The sequence below is a fragment of the Carassius gibelio genome, chromosome B21 (genome assembly GCF_023724105.1).
Source record: "Carassius gibelio isolate Cgi1373 ecotype wild population from Czech Republic chromosome B21, carGib1.2-hapl.c, whole genome shotgun sequence".
NCBI classification, from domain to species: Eukaryota; Metazoa; Chordata; class Actinopteri; order Cypriniformes; family Cyprinidae; genus Carassius; species Carassius gibelio.
The window spans coordinates 8,965,461-8,978,403 of record NC_068416.1 but is presented as its reverse complement, the minus strand read 5'-3'; the positions used below and the strand labels follow the sequence as shown (position 1 = coordinate 8,978,403).

Sequence of the window (12,943 nt, the reverse complement as noted above, 5' to 3'; positions counted from 1 at the left end):
CTTAATGAGACCTCTGTCTAAGGGCACAGCTGTCATATTCAGAGCCAATCTCCTCCCTGCTCTCCGACCCATTTGTTGGTAATGAGATTGATCCGGGTCGCTTAAAACAGGGAAGAAGGGTGCAAGCAGGTGTCATTGCAACTGGGAAAAGCCAGCCCCTGCTGATTCAAGCTCCTTCCAGCGTCTTAAGAAAGGACACACGTTTGCACATGACCAGGGGACAGGAAAGATATCAGGGAAATTGCAGGAGGGTATATACATTTAAACATGTTGCATGGCATTTTGTGGTGCTGCATATACTGTATATGCCACTGAGACCTCCACTTTCAACATTAATCGTGCTTACCATATTTTTCAACATAAAAACTATAAAATAATGAAAAATGGCTATAAAGATCATATATAAAAAAACATAGATAGATAGATAGATAGATAGATAGATAGATAGAGAGAGAGAGAGAGAGATAGATAGAAAATACTAAATATTTTGAAGCCTTGTTGACCTTACAGGGAGGAGATTACAAGACGTAAATGGAAAAGGCGGAACCTCGTTACTCGAATGACCTTAAAGGAGAGACACATATTTATGAATCGCTTCCAAATTAGGAAACAGTGGGCGGGAATACCGTACGCTCTGACCAATTAAAGCCCGTGTCTTCCACCAGCGTGGGCGGAACATACGGCTTGTGAGGTTCCAGTGGGCGTGGTCTGACGCGGCGGAGGCGGAGCTTTAGCCGGAAGTGTGTGTGGACTGGGTCTCCTTGTCATTTGGCTTCAGTAGATTGTGCCGTGGAGAGGAAAAGGACAGCAGCGGCAGCGTAGCGAAGGGAGCAAGCAGAGCGCTGGTGAAAAAAAAAAAAAAAAAAAGACACAACCGATTATTTAACAATGAAAAGGACGCATGAACGCATTGCAGTTCACCAGTAACTAAACTAGTCTCTTTATATTGAAGTCAATGACGTAGAATCGTCTAAGCAAGTGATTTAAAGGTTAGCAGCTGGCTAAAGCGAGACAGGGCTGTGTCATTGAGAAGGCAGGACACGTCAAGACGAGGAACGGAGAAAAAATAGACACTCCTGTCAGATTAAAGTAACGTAACCGATCACCAAGTTTATTCGAGCTTCTGCGTTGTTAGTTTGCGTTGTGATATATCTGGATCAAGTGTCTGTCCTCAGTCATCGCTGGGATCAGCCACTAAGGTGATAAGTAAATGTATTTTTATTTTTTTGTGAACGTTTTTATCATAACTCCCTAATATAAGATGTGTATTTGTGCCTTTATATGTGTTAAATCGTGCAATATTGTGATTATTGTAGCGCGAGAGCAGAAGACGTCATCATTTTTTCAGCTCGAGCATTCGTTCGTTGAAAAGATAAGCGAATACTAAGGATTCTTGTCCCCTTTAGATATTTAAATTATATCAACAGCGATACTTTATCGAGGAAGCTATCTTACTGTATTTTTTTCCTGCGTCAGAAAAACACGGTCGAGTCGGCCTTTCGGTGGATATGAAGCCTTTTAGCAGTTCCTGTTGAATAAGCCGGTAGCTAGCTGCTAGCTGAAGAGTCGTCACGAATCTATAATTAGAGCCTGAAAGACATTTATAACTTGTGTTATAGCCAGTATGGTATAATACTTGACAACATAAACCTGTCATACCATAAATATCCTGGCGATGTTGATCACATTTATCTGTCCTGTCAGTATTTGTGACGTCTGGCCAGACATAGTCTCTCACCAAAGGGTGTCCTCAGCGTTTCCAGTATGTCATGAATTATGTTGAGCAACTGCGTCATGGAGTATTTTAACCATGGATATGCGTTCTTATTTCAGGGCTTAGGAAGCAAGAACAACTGTGTCGGAGCCAGGTTGAACTGGAGAACATAAATGGGGGATTACGGGTTTGGAGTCTTAGTGCAGAACAACACTGGCAACAAGTCTGCTTTCCCAGTACGAATCCACCCTCACCTGCAAGCGCCACACCACCACCAGAATGCGACCGCCAGCCCCGCCGCTTTCATAAACAGCACCCCTGCTGGAAATGGTAGCAGCAGCAGCGGTTCGACCTGGCTGTTCCCGGCGGCCGGCGCTCACAGCAACATGCAAGATGACATCCTCGGCTCAGAGAAGCCCAAAGCCCAGCAGCAGGAGCTGCAAGAGACCCAAGAGAAGCAGCAGCAGCAGCTCTCCCCCGTACACCAGGAGAGCGCCATCATCTCCGAGCTGGAAAAGGCTCGTGCTGAGGAGAGTAAAGTGGAGAGTGGGTCATCCGATGGGACCAACGGCAAGGAGAAGCTGCGTTTAGAGTCCCCCGTGCTGACGCCCTTTGACTATCAGGAGCCCTCGGGACTAGGCACAGCTGCCCAGTCCAGCACCTCCTCCTCCTCCCTGACCAGCTTCAACAACTGGTCGGCTGCTATCCCCGCCACCCCCTCCACCATCATCAATGAGGACATCAGCTTCTTCAACCCGGCCGCCTCGGCCAACAACGGCCCTCTGCTGTTCCAGAATTTCTCCCACCACGTCAGCCCGGGGTTCGGGGGGAACTTCTCCCCTCAGATCGGTCCCATCTCCCAGCACCACCCACCTCACCCCCACTTCCAGCACCCTCACAGCCAGCACCAGCAGCATCGTCGTTCTCCGGCCAGTCCTCATCAGCCGCCGTTCCCCCACCGCAGCGCCCCCTTCGGCCAGCTGCCGCATCTCTCCAACAACATGAGCAAGCCTCCCTCACCTTGGGGCAGCTACCAGAGCCCCTCACCCTCTCCTTCTTCCACTTCGTGGAGCCCAGGTGGGGGTTACGGTGGTTGGGGTGGCTCCCAGGGCCGTGAGTACCGCCGTGGCTTGAATGGCGGCATGACACCTCTCAACTCCATCTCACCTCTGAAGAAGACCTTCCCCAACAACCACATGCCCCAGCAGAAGTACTCCCGCACCAGCCCCGGATTCAACCCGAAGTCCTGGATGGATGACAGCAGGAGCGAGAACATCTTCCCTTTCCAGGTGTGTAGATTATATTGGCACAATGATCTGCCTCAAAAATAGCTAACGAAAAGCAGTGAATGACCCATGTTGGCCAGGCCTAAAGAGGCCTGTTCACATCAAGGATGATAATTAGAACTATAAAGTAAAGGTTTTGAGCTTTTGTTAAAACTTGGCCATATATGCGATAGAAAAAAAATCATTAACAGCCAATCAGAAACCACCCAACTTTAAAGAGCTTGAGCATTTAAAGCAGCAGGGCGATGAAACTGCAGTGTATATAATAAACAGACCGTTGATTTGGATGCTAATATAATTATTTTTGTTATGTTTATAGTTATTGTTCTTGGTGTGAACAGGCTTTATTTAGGTCTACTCAAAGCTTTATCAAATGCTATTTTTTATCTTTGTTAAAGAATATTAATTATATGTTTAATAAAACGTTGAGAATAATAGTTTAATCTAACTTAAAGAAAACTTTTAAAGTCAGTATAATTACAGCTTATAATGCATATGTCTAGATAATGCACCCCCCCCCCCCCCACACACACACACTTTATATTAAAAGGTGTTGTATGTCTCTGTGCACTCCCGTTGGTAGTCACCCCAACGTGTTGCTGCTCATTTGCTTTTAAGCTCAACTCAACTTTCTCACGTCGTCGGCAGTATCTTTTGGCTTTTGTCATCAGAAACTGGCAGTTTTCATTTAAATGAATGATTCCCGGTTGCTTTGATGCTGCCTTTACTGTCGGTGTGAACCTTGTAACATGTGGATCATTGTTTTGTACATTTGCATCACTTTAATTTGCCTGCTTCTGCTCTCTCATGGCACATTGTGACAAATTCTGCTTGAGTTGGGCCCAAAGCAACATGTGCTAGACGCTTGGATGACTAACTTTGCCCTGCCTGTTTTGTTTTCCAAACAGCTCTGTTGGATTTTAGAAGCTGACAGTTGCCTACCATGACGCTGTCTGGGATGGTTTGATGCTAATCTTACAAAGCGAATTATTGTAATGTAGACATTGTCTTCTTGACGCATTTGATTACATTTACGTAAGCCATTACATTAATCATAGTAGCACGTTTTAAAATGTCGGCCGACCGGTTTTATTTCTGGTAGTATATTTTTGGCCTTGTCATACATAACTGGAGCTAGATTAGATAGATAAATGGATTCTTTAGATTTGTTAAAGTGGTACACAGTGCATAAATATAATAACCATTCAATTATTTTACACTACAGCAGCATGACATACTCGTAAGGGTTTATAAGCTGTACTAGAACTGCTCCTGTTTGTTTAGAACGTGTGTCTGTGTACATGTGATTGAGGGGTGGAGTGATGATGGGCAAAAGATAGGGCATAGAGTCCTAGATACTTTGGCAGTATATATATACATATATATTAGATAGATAGATTAAACTTTTTTTTTTACTTCCCTATAAGGTACATGCTATATTGTGAATGTAGTCATAAAGGGTGTTGTTAGGCATGACAAGGAAGTAAACACTAACCAACAGGGCACTCAGTATTCTGGGAGGTTTGTGTGCACAGGGAATCATATTTTTCAAATAAAGCAGGGGCAACACTCATTTTACATACAGCACACAGTGAAAATGACATGAACATGATAGTGGGCAAATGCATAAAGCAATGTATAATTTGAAATAACGAGTTTAAAGTTTAAAGGTACACACCACTATTTTTGAAAATAGGCTCATTTTCCAACTCCCCTAGAGTTAAACAGTTGGGTTTTACCGTTTAATATTCCATTCTGCCAATTTCTGGAGGTATCACTTTAGCTGTAGCTTAGCATAGATCATTGAATCTGATTAGACCGTTAGCATCTCTCTCAAAAATGACCAAAGAGTTTCTATATTTTTCCTATTTAAAACTTGACTCTTCTGTAGTTACATTGTGTACTAAGTCTTAAGGAACTTTGCTGCTGTATCACAGGTGCAGCAGGCGCAATAATATTATGCAGCGCCTAAACATAGGCTACAGTTGGAAGTTAGCTGGGGACTATTTTCAGGTGCTGCTTAATATTAGTGCGCCTGCACCCGTGGTACAGCAGCAAAGTTCCTTGATTATTAAGCCAGTATGAGAGTAATGCTCCTAATTTGCCTAAAAAAAAAATCACAACTTAAAATTTTCCATCAGTTTTAGTACACTATAACTACAGAAGAGTCTAAGGAGGATAAATATCTAAACTCTTTGGTCATATTTGAGCAAGATGCTGATGCTGTCTAATCCGTTTCAATGATCTATGCTAAGCTACAGCCAAAGTGCTACCGCCAGACACAGAGATCAGCTGAATGAATTCCAAAATGGTAAACACAACTGTATAACTCAAGGGGAGTTGGAAAATTAGCCTGTTTTCAAAAATAGTGGAGTGTTCCTTTAAAGTATTCAATTCACACAGACTGACCGTCACACAGAGAACACGCAATCATGCTGAATACACATACATTTCACAAGATCTCACAACGGGATTCAACTAAGTTTGCAAGGTTTGTGAAATGAAATGTTTATTAGTCATTCAGAGATTTGTTTAAATTATATAAATGCATATTTGCTTAAAGGTCCTATTACATGAAAATTTCACTTTCTGAGGTTTTTTAACATTATAATGAGTTCCCCTAGCCTGTATATGGTCCCCAAGTTTCTAGAAATTGCAATCGGTGTAAATCGAGCTTTTTCTATCTTTCTCTGCCTTTGAGAAAATGGAAGCTCAAAAGGGGCTGATCTTGAGTCTTCTCCTTGTGACGTTATAAGGAGAATTGTTACCTCCCCTTTCTCTGCTTTGCCCGCCCAAATATTCACATATAATCCAGTCGCTATGTCAGCACAGGCGTTACAAATATACTTTTATGATATGGATTCGACAGCACTGCCACAAACAGTGAGTAACAGTGTTCATTAATGCCTGATCTGTGATCAGTGATTTCTGATGTGTAGCTAATCATTCAAGTTCACACAGACTTTTTTTCAAAATCGTTTAATACTGTTTATGCATCAGTGAATCAAGCCAGTGACTAAATGATCAACTTCATGTTGTTTCTCTTAGTAGCATGAAACAAATCTGTTATTTAAATTGTGATTTAACTACAGAGAGCGATCAAAGAACGCTCCCTTTTTTTTTCAGAGCTGTCACACGTCGCGAGTATATCTGCAAACTTGCCTAAACTTCCATTACAATGAATGACGCTGTTATGCTGCACAACAAAGCTCTTACTGTATTCATGTGTTTGATGTTATTTGTGGTGAAAGCATTTTGTGGGAGAAAACGTGTTGCAATAATGACGCGATCACTGCATTCACGCGATAAACAGACTCCATCTACTCAATGCTCATCACTGCAGCCTTTCATGTGATGGGGAAAAGATCAGAAAAATAATTATATAATCAACACTTCCACGATTCGTTAATCTCGACAGCTGTAATAGTAAAAAGAAAAATGTGTGTATATATATATATATATATATATATATATATATATATGTATGAGAGGGTTTCCACAAGTAATACGCATTTCGAATGCAAATATGTCAGCCAATCACAACAGTTGTCGTTTACTCTGAGTCTCACAGCAGACACGCCCCTTCAAACAGAGCATTCAAGCCAGAGGGCTAATATCAGGATATAAAAATTATTTTTATTTCTAAATTTTAAATGTAAAAATCATACTAACAATATAAGTACACCTAAGGAAACATTAAAAAGCATTTAAAGAAAAGGAAATAATCCACGTCATGGGACCTTTAATGCTGACGGCAAACAAGAAAGTATTCTAATGTTTACTTTTCTATTACTAACACTATAAAAGCGATCATTATAATACTTTCTGTATACATTAATTCCTTTGTTGAACTGTTCTATCAGGTTATTAGACCGATTTCTATCCGTATTAGAACTGTTAACAACAACAGTAAACGAGGGAGAATCGAGAAATGATTTTGGTCTAAATAGCAAATTTTGGCCTTCATGACAACTGTGAGGGATGAATTTTTTTGTAACTCATCCATTTATATTATATCAAGACTTAAAGTTCTGCATAATTAAGGGCGTGGCCATGTGAGTGACAGGTGGTTTGCCGCTGCTGACACTGCCGTCGGACTAGGTGGGCGTGGCTTCAGCTACCAGCTCCCGCCTTTTTGCCCATTTTTGATCGCCCAGGAGAGTCGCTCAATGACGCACTGCCAAGATGGCGACGGCTCGCTCTGCACACATTAAGCTTCAAAAACAGACTTCAGGAGTCTACGGGTGACCTCACGGACACTACGTCCATGTTTTTATACAATTTATGGGGAGAATGTGAGCACTGTGTGCTCAGGCGCTGCCGCTCTCACCACTGTCAAAATAAAAGTCTGGTGCACCGTCAAAATAAAAGCCTCGCCTCGAACACTTCGGCCAAGCAGAAAAACTTATCGGCCAATGCGGATATTCGAAAAATGCCAATATATAGGTCGACCACTAGTGGAGTGCATTATTTTCTAACAACATAAATTATTAAGGACTCAGTGTAGTGATAATATTTTTTTTTTCTTTTTTTAAAAAAAAAAAACATTATTTTATCAAGCAAATTGAGTGTAATATAGAAAAAAAGAAAACCCTGTAAGACGACCTCCCTTCTTGTTACTCTTGTCTTTAGACTTTCCTGTCCATTAAAGCCAAATGTATTAATTATAAATAACTAAAAAAATAGCTTTCCAAAAAGATGCTATGGATTCTTCACTGTAAAAAAATAAATAAAAAAAATAGTACAGTATAGCACTATAGTGATAATAATATGCTACTAATTGTTTAATTATTGATTCCCTTCCCATATACGGGAAAAAAAAAAACTCAATCTTACAAGACATTTTTAGGAACCTACTGTTAAATGTACAGACTTAAAAATGAAGTCATCTTATAATGATAATCTTAGTCTTATAATTTACAGTAAACAAATGTACACTGTCAAATTCTCAATTTTCTTTGTGATATATTGTTTAAACAATTGTTTCTTATTACCTTTTATCAGTTATGTACATTTTGAGTGTTATTTTACCTCTTATGTTCCTTAATTATTTAATGCATCTAAGTGACGTGTGTTACCATGATGTTTTATTTGGATTTGTGTGCACCTTAAATTTTTCCTTTCTCTTTGGAGTGTTTTACAAGCTCTTGATCCGTAAAGAAGATCTGTAAAGTTGCAAAGACTAAAGTCTCAAATCCAAAGAGAGATTCTTTATAAAAATTAAGTCAACCACGCCTTCCTAAAACGGCTCGTTCTAACATGCCACCACATAACACCACCCAAATGTTCATGCAGAGGTGTAACCTTTATTCTCACTGTTGCTGCCGCCACCATGTTGTGGAGATGCTGTGTGTTTCGTTGTGAAAGTGAAAATACTTTGCTTGGTCTTCCAAAAGAGGACACAACTAGAAAATCAGTGGTTAAGTTGTATTTACAACAGTGTTCCAGATATTCAGCCCAAATATTCAGATATGTGCAGTGCATTTTATGAAGGATGAGGACTGTTTCCTGAACTAGTAGCCTAAAATGCTTCTGTGCACAAAAGCTGTTTCTATAAAGTGGGGCAATCCCATTTTTGCAAGCACATTCTGGCGCCTGTTTGTCGGCAATTTGCCACTGATTATTCAAACACAAGTTTTGAACAGTGTAAAGCACTTGTTTGTCAATTCTTCGATCACAAATGCAGACATGGTTTTAAGTTTATGCAGTGCGATATGCAACGCAACAAACAAAAATACATTATAAGTTATAATAATGAGTAATTATGTCCCCACTGGATGCAACAAATGCCTCGTTTGTAATGGATTTTATTGGTTTTGTCTCGTCACGCTTGTAAAGCTTTGTAAAAATCATCACGTTTCAGAAAGGTGGGGCATAAAGGAGCAACAATAATGTACAGTATCTTTGTACAAATTTTTTTTTTACCTTAACCCCATAAACACATTGCACTACACCAAATACACAAAATAATGTTCTTTTAAGCAAAACCATATGACCCTTTTAATATAGCACAGCTTGTAGATACTTGTGATTAACTCAAATTTGTGTATCTTTTATGTGTTTTGTTATGGTGGTTATCAGTATATAATACAGGTACAAAACAGAGTAGCAGAATTTAATAGTAACATTATACCAGTTAACGAAATTTACCTTTTTGTTTTTTTTTTACTGCAAATGTAAGTTCAGTCCTGTGAAACCTAAAATGTTGCTACTGTTTATTATAAAGCAGAATCTGTGGGAACTACAGCTGCCTTTTTTAAAAAATGTTATTACTGTATATTATGCGGATAAATGTTTTGGTGAACAGATGTTGTCATCACCATAGCTGTCACTATATTGTCATTATATTGAGTGGCATTTAATAGACAGAGCCGTAGATCGCTGACAAGCTACGCCATATCGCGTTCATTATTGAAGGCGCTTCATCTGCGATAATGAACGCAATATGGCGTAGCTTGTCAGCGATCTACGGCTCTGTGTATTAAATGCCACTCCAATTATAAGCAAGTGATGTCGATTTTAGCGGTGATAACCGAAGCAGCTTTACTGATTAGGTGCATGATCATATCGTTAGATATATCGCCCAGCCCTAACTTATAGTCCGGAAAATACGGTACTCAAACAATACGCTGACTGAACTGCTGTGAAGAGAGAGGTGAAGATGAACACAGAGCCGAGCAGCATTGTGTGTTGTACTTACTGTTCTATGTGGACTCGGAGGGCTCCGCTGCCTGTGCACTTGTGACTGGGTTTTGTTTCAAGTTCCTCATTCTGTACACGGGATGTGCATAAGTGCACTCTATATTGACGCCTTTAGTATTATAATACTTTTCTGCGCAATCAAATATTATTAATAGACTTTCTTATTGTATCCTATTACCTTGCTATACATTTAAAAGAAACGTCTTTTAGATTTCTATATAAATGTATATACTTGTTTTTCATTAATGTATTTTACAACAATACAAGGAGCAATGTGTAACATTTTACCAGATTTTGGACATATTCACTTTTATTTGTAAACAAAATATTTCACTAGATTTTATACAATTGTTGTGCACCCTTGATTTTTCTAGTGTCTTTAGTTGCTGAACTATCTACTAACCTGGTTTATAATAGTATTTTTGTCATAGATTGTGATTGTATAATTTTTAATTTGTTATTTTTTATTCAAATTAAGTTGTCTATATGTAGTAGACAGTGTTGTAGTCGAGTCACCAACTGTCGAGTCCGAGTCGAGTCTCGAGTCTCAGTGTTCGAGTCCGAGTCCAAGTCCGAGTCACCAAAGAAGAGTCCGAGTCGAGTCCAAGTCGAGTCACCATTACCAGAGCTCGAGTCCGAGTCGAGTCTCGAGTCCCGTATTGGAATTTTTTTTTTTTTTTGAGGAAACAATAGCAACCAACTGAGGTGGTAGGCATTGAAGTCCATTATATGAAGAAAACATACTGAAATGTTTTCCTTAAAATACATAATTTAAGAAAAAACGCCATGGATATCCTGGATGGCATTGGGAGGAGTAAATGATTAGAAATTTCTCATTTTTGTGTGAACTAATCCTTTAACACTGTATTACAGAAATACACTCGGCGAAAAAAAAGAAATGTGCATATTACAATGAGTGTGTGTGTGTGTGAGAGAGAGAGAGAGAGAGAGAGAGAGAGAGAGAGAGAGCGTTTGTGTGTTAGTGAACGAGTGATTTAGCGTGAGTGCGTTTGTTTGTGTTCAAGTGAATGTGTGTGTGTGTGTGTGACAGCACGCGCCTAGTCAGAAAGCAATGTGTAACGATAAGGGCCGTTCAAATATCACGTCTTTTGCACGCTCAAGTTCGTTATTTACAATGTACTGTAGGCGCGCGGTATGCACGCTCATAATGGAAGCGTATGCACGCTCATAACGGCAGCATCCAGGCGCGTCCGCACCCCATCAAGTTAAAAACATCTCAACTTTTCAGAATGCCACAAGCGCACCGTGGGTCATGTGACAAGAACTAACCAATCAGCTTCATCCTTTCCCGCAAGTGCCCGAGCGCTTTGGGAAAAAAGTAAAGTGAAAGTAAATGACGTCAGTGAGTGTGTTGTCAAGCAAAGAGAGCGAACTGTAGCAGTGCCTGTTAGGGAAAAGAATAGATCGTGGCCGGTCTTGGGCACGAAACATTTTTTTTATAAAATTTTTAGTCAAAAACAACGTGATGAATGCTCAAGTCCGATTTTATATATCCTTGAGTCCGAGTCCAAGTACGAGTAATCAGTTCACGAGTCCAAGTCGAGTCACGAGTCCAGAGAATGGATTCTCGAGTCGGACTCGAGTCCGAGTCCAGGACTCGAGTACTCCATCACTGGTAGTAGATAGTGTTTAACACACAAAAGAGTGACGATCAGGTCAACACAGAGAAGTATAGAAATTGAATAAAAAAAAAACTGTGTTGGTATCGGACTGGATCGGTATCAGTAGATACTCAGAATCTTCGGGATCGGTTTGGTTCTGAAAATTTTTAATTGTTGCATCCCTAGTTAGCATTAAATGTAGCGTTATAGTAAGCACTGTGAGTTCTGTGGGCCATCAGCCCTCATTTGTGTCAGAGTATCTCCCTTTCAGCTTGATTCCAGTGAACAGGTGCTTCCCAGATCTTCTTATCAAGTCGTTTGCGCAGAGAGGTCATCATCTGGTATAGGAACTTGGGTCAGCCTGCACTTTTGTGATCTAGATGTGTTCTGTACTTTGTAAAACCAACAAACTAAAGATATTTGATAGCGCTTGGAACCTGTGGCTTCCACCACTGAGAACAGGCAGCTCTTATTTGCAGCTATTTGCTCCAGCTGGTTGAATACGTGATGTGATTCCCAGCACTGCCTCATGTCGCTGGAAGTTTCCACAGGCTCTGTGTACTCTCAGCCAAGAATATCTGATGTTTGGTGTGAAAGCAAAGGCTGTCTCCGGAGGGGGGCAGGACACACACACACACACACACACACACACATTGACAGACTCACACATGAACAGGCACTGCTGAGATGTGTAATTAAGCAGTGCTCAGAGCGAAAATTAGAAATGGGACACGCAATTCATGATGGTGAAGATGGTTCTCTTGACAAGGTTAAATGATTGAAGACACTGTAAAGAAAGCAGCAAAACAAATATGGCTGTTGGGAAGTGTCTTTTATCTTACCCAACTGGGCTGTTATGTGACCAAGGTTCAATTAGTGATCAAGCTGACATGGAGACAACTTAAAGCTGTTTGTTTAATTTTCAAGGCCAGCTTTTGTTTGGCTTTTGTCACGGGGCGCAGGTGCCCATAGCAAATAGTCATCTGTTGCTTAGTCTTGCATAGCCAGACCTTCAGACTGAAGGCTGAAGGTCTGGAATCCATGGCAGCTTTCATTGGCCAAGGCCCACCAATGAGGCCGTTTAACAGACATGTCAAACGACCAATCACAGTTTGTTTTGTTCAGTATCATGTTTCGGGGCATGGAAATGTCGCCACAATAACAGTAACACAATAAAACTCTCAGACGTATTTTAAAAAATCTATGCCGCGGACTTTAAATATTTCATATACTTTTGAGAATCCAGCATTTAGTTGATCCTGATAAGCGCTCGTCGTCACAGTTGTAAACACTACAGCTTTCTTCTTTCGTGCGGGGGTTGGGTGTCATGGCATGTTTGTTTCCAGGCAGAACGTTAAAGAATGCAAAACATTCGTCTCTGGAAATCCTGTATAATTCAACCAATCCGATGATGACTTTGATACTCCTGAAGTGTTTCCACTTTTATTTGACATATGCATCAGACGTTCAGCCAACGGTAGGTGGGTGTGACGTCTGAGGCTGAGACTATCTGTTGTTCAGCTTTATTGTAAAGAACAGAGGGTTAGCCAAGAATTTGACAGCGCAGTTGCCTAATGACACACTTTACATTTTTCATTTTGCACCGCATGCAAATCATT

At 40.5% G+C, this 12,943-nt stretch overlaps 1 protein-coding gene across 4 annotated transcripts in view; it reads left to right on the top strand.

The window, feature by feature from the left end:
• Window positions 1–763: 763 nt before the first annotated feature.
• LOC127985680 (cytoplasmic polyadenylation element-binding protein 4) overlaps window positions 764–12,943 on the top strand; it is a 29,684-nt gene continuing 17,504 nt past the window's right edge. For 2 of the 4 annotated variants that reach the window (XM_052587733.1, XM_052587732.1), the window contains exons 1-2: window positions 768–1,199; window positions 1,834–3,003. In XM_052587733.1, coding sequence (XP_052443693.1) covers window positions 1,888–3,003 — 1,116 coding nt within the window. In that variant the 5' untranslated portion in view covers window positions 768–1,199; window positions 1,834–1,887. Of the gene's footprint in view, window positions 1,200–1,833; window positions 3,004–12,943 lie in introns of all 4 variants that reach the window. The other 2 variants (XM_052587731.1, XM_052587730.1) reach the window with 2 other exon arrangements.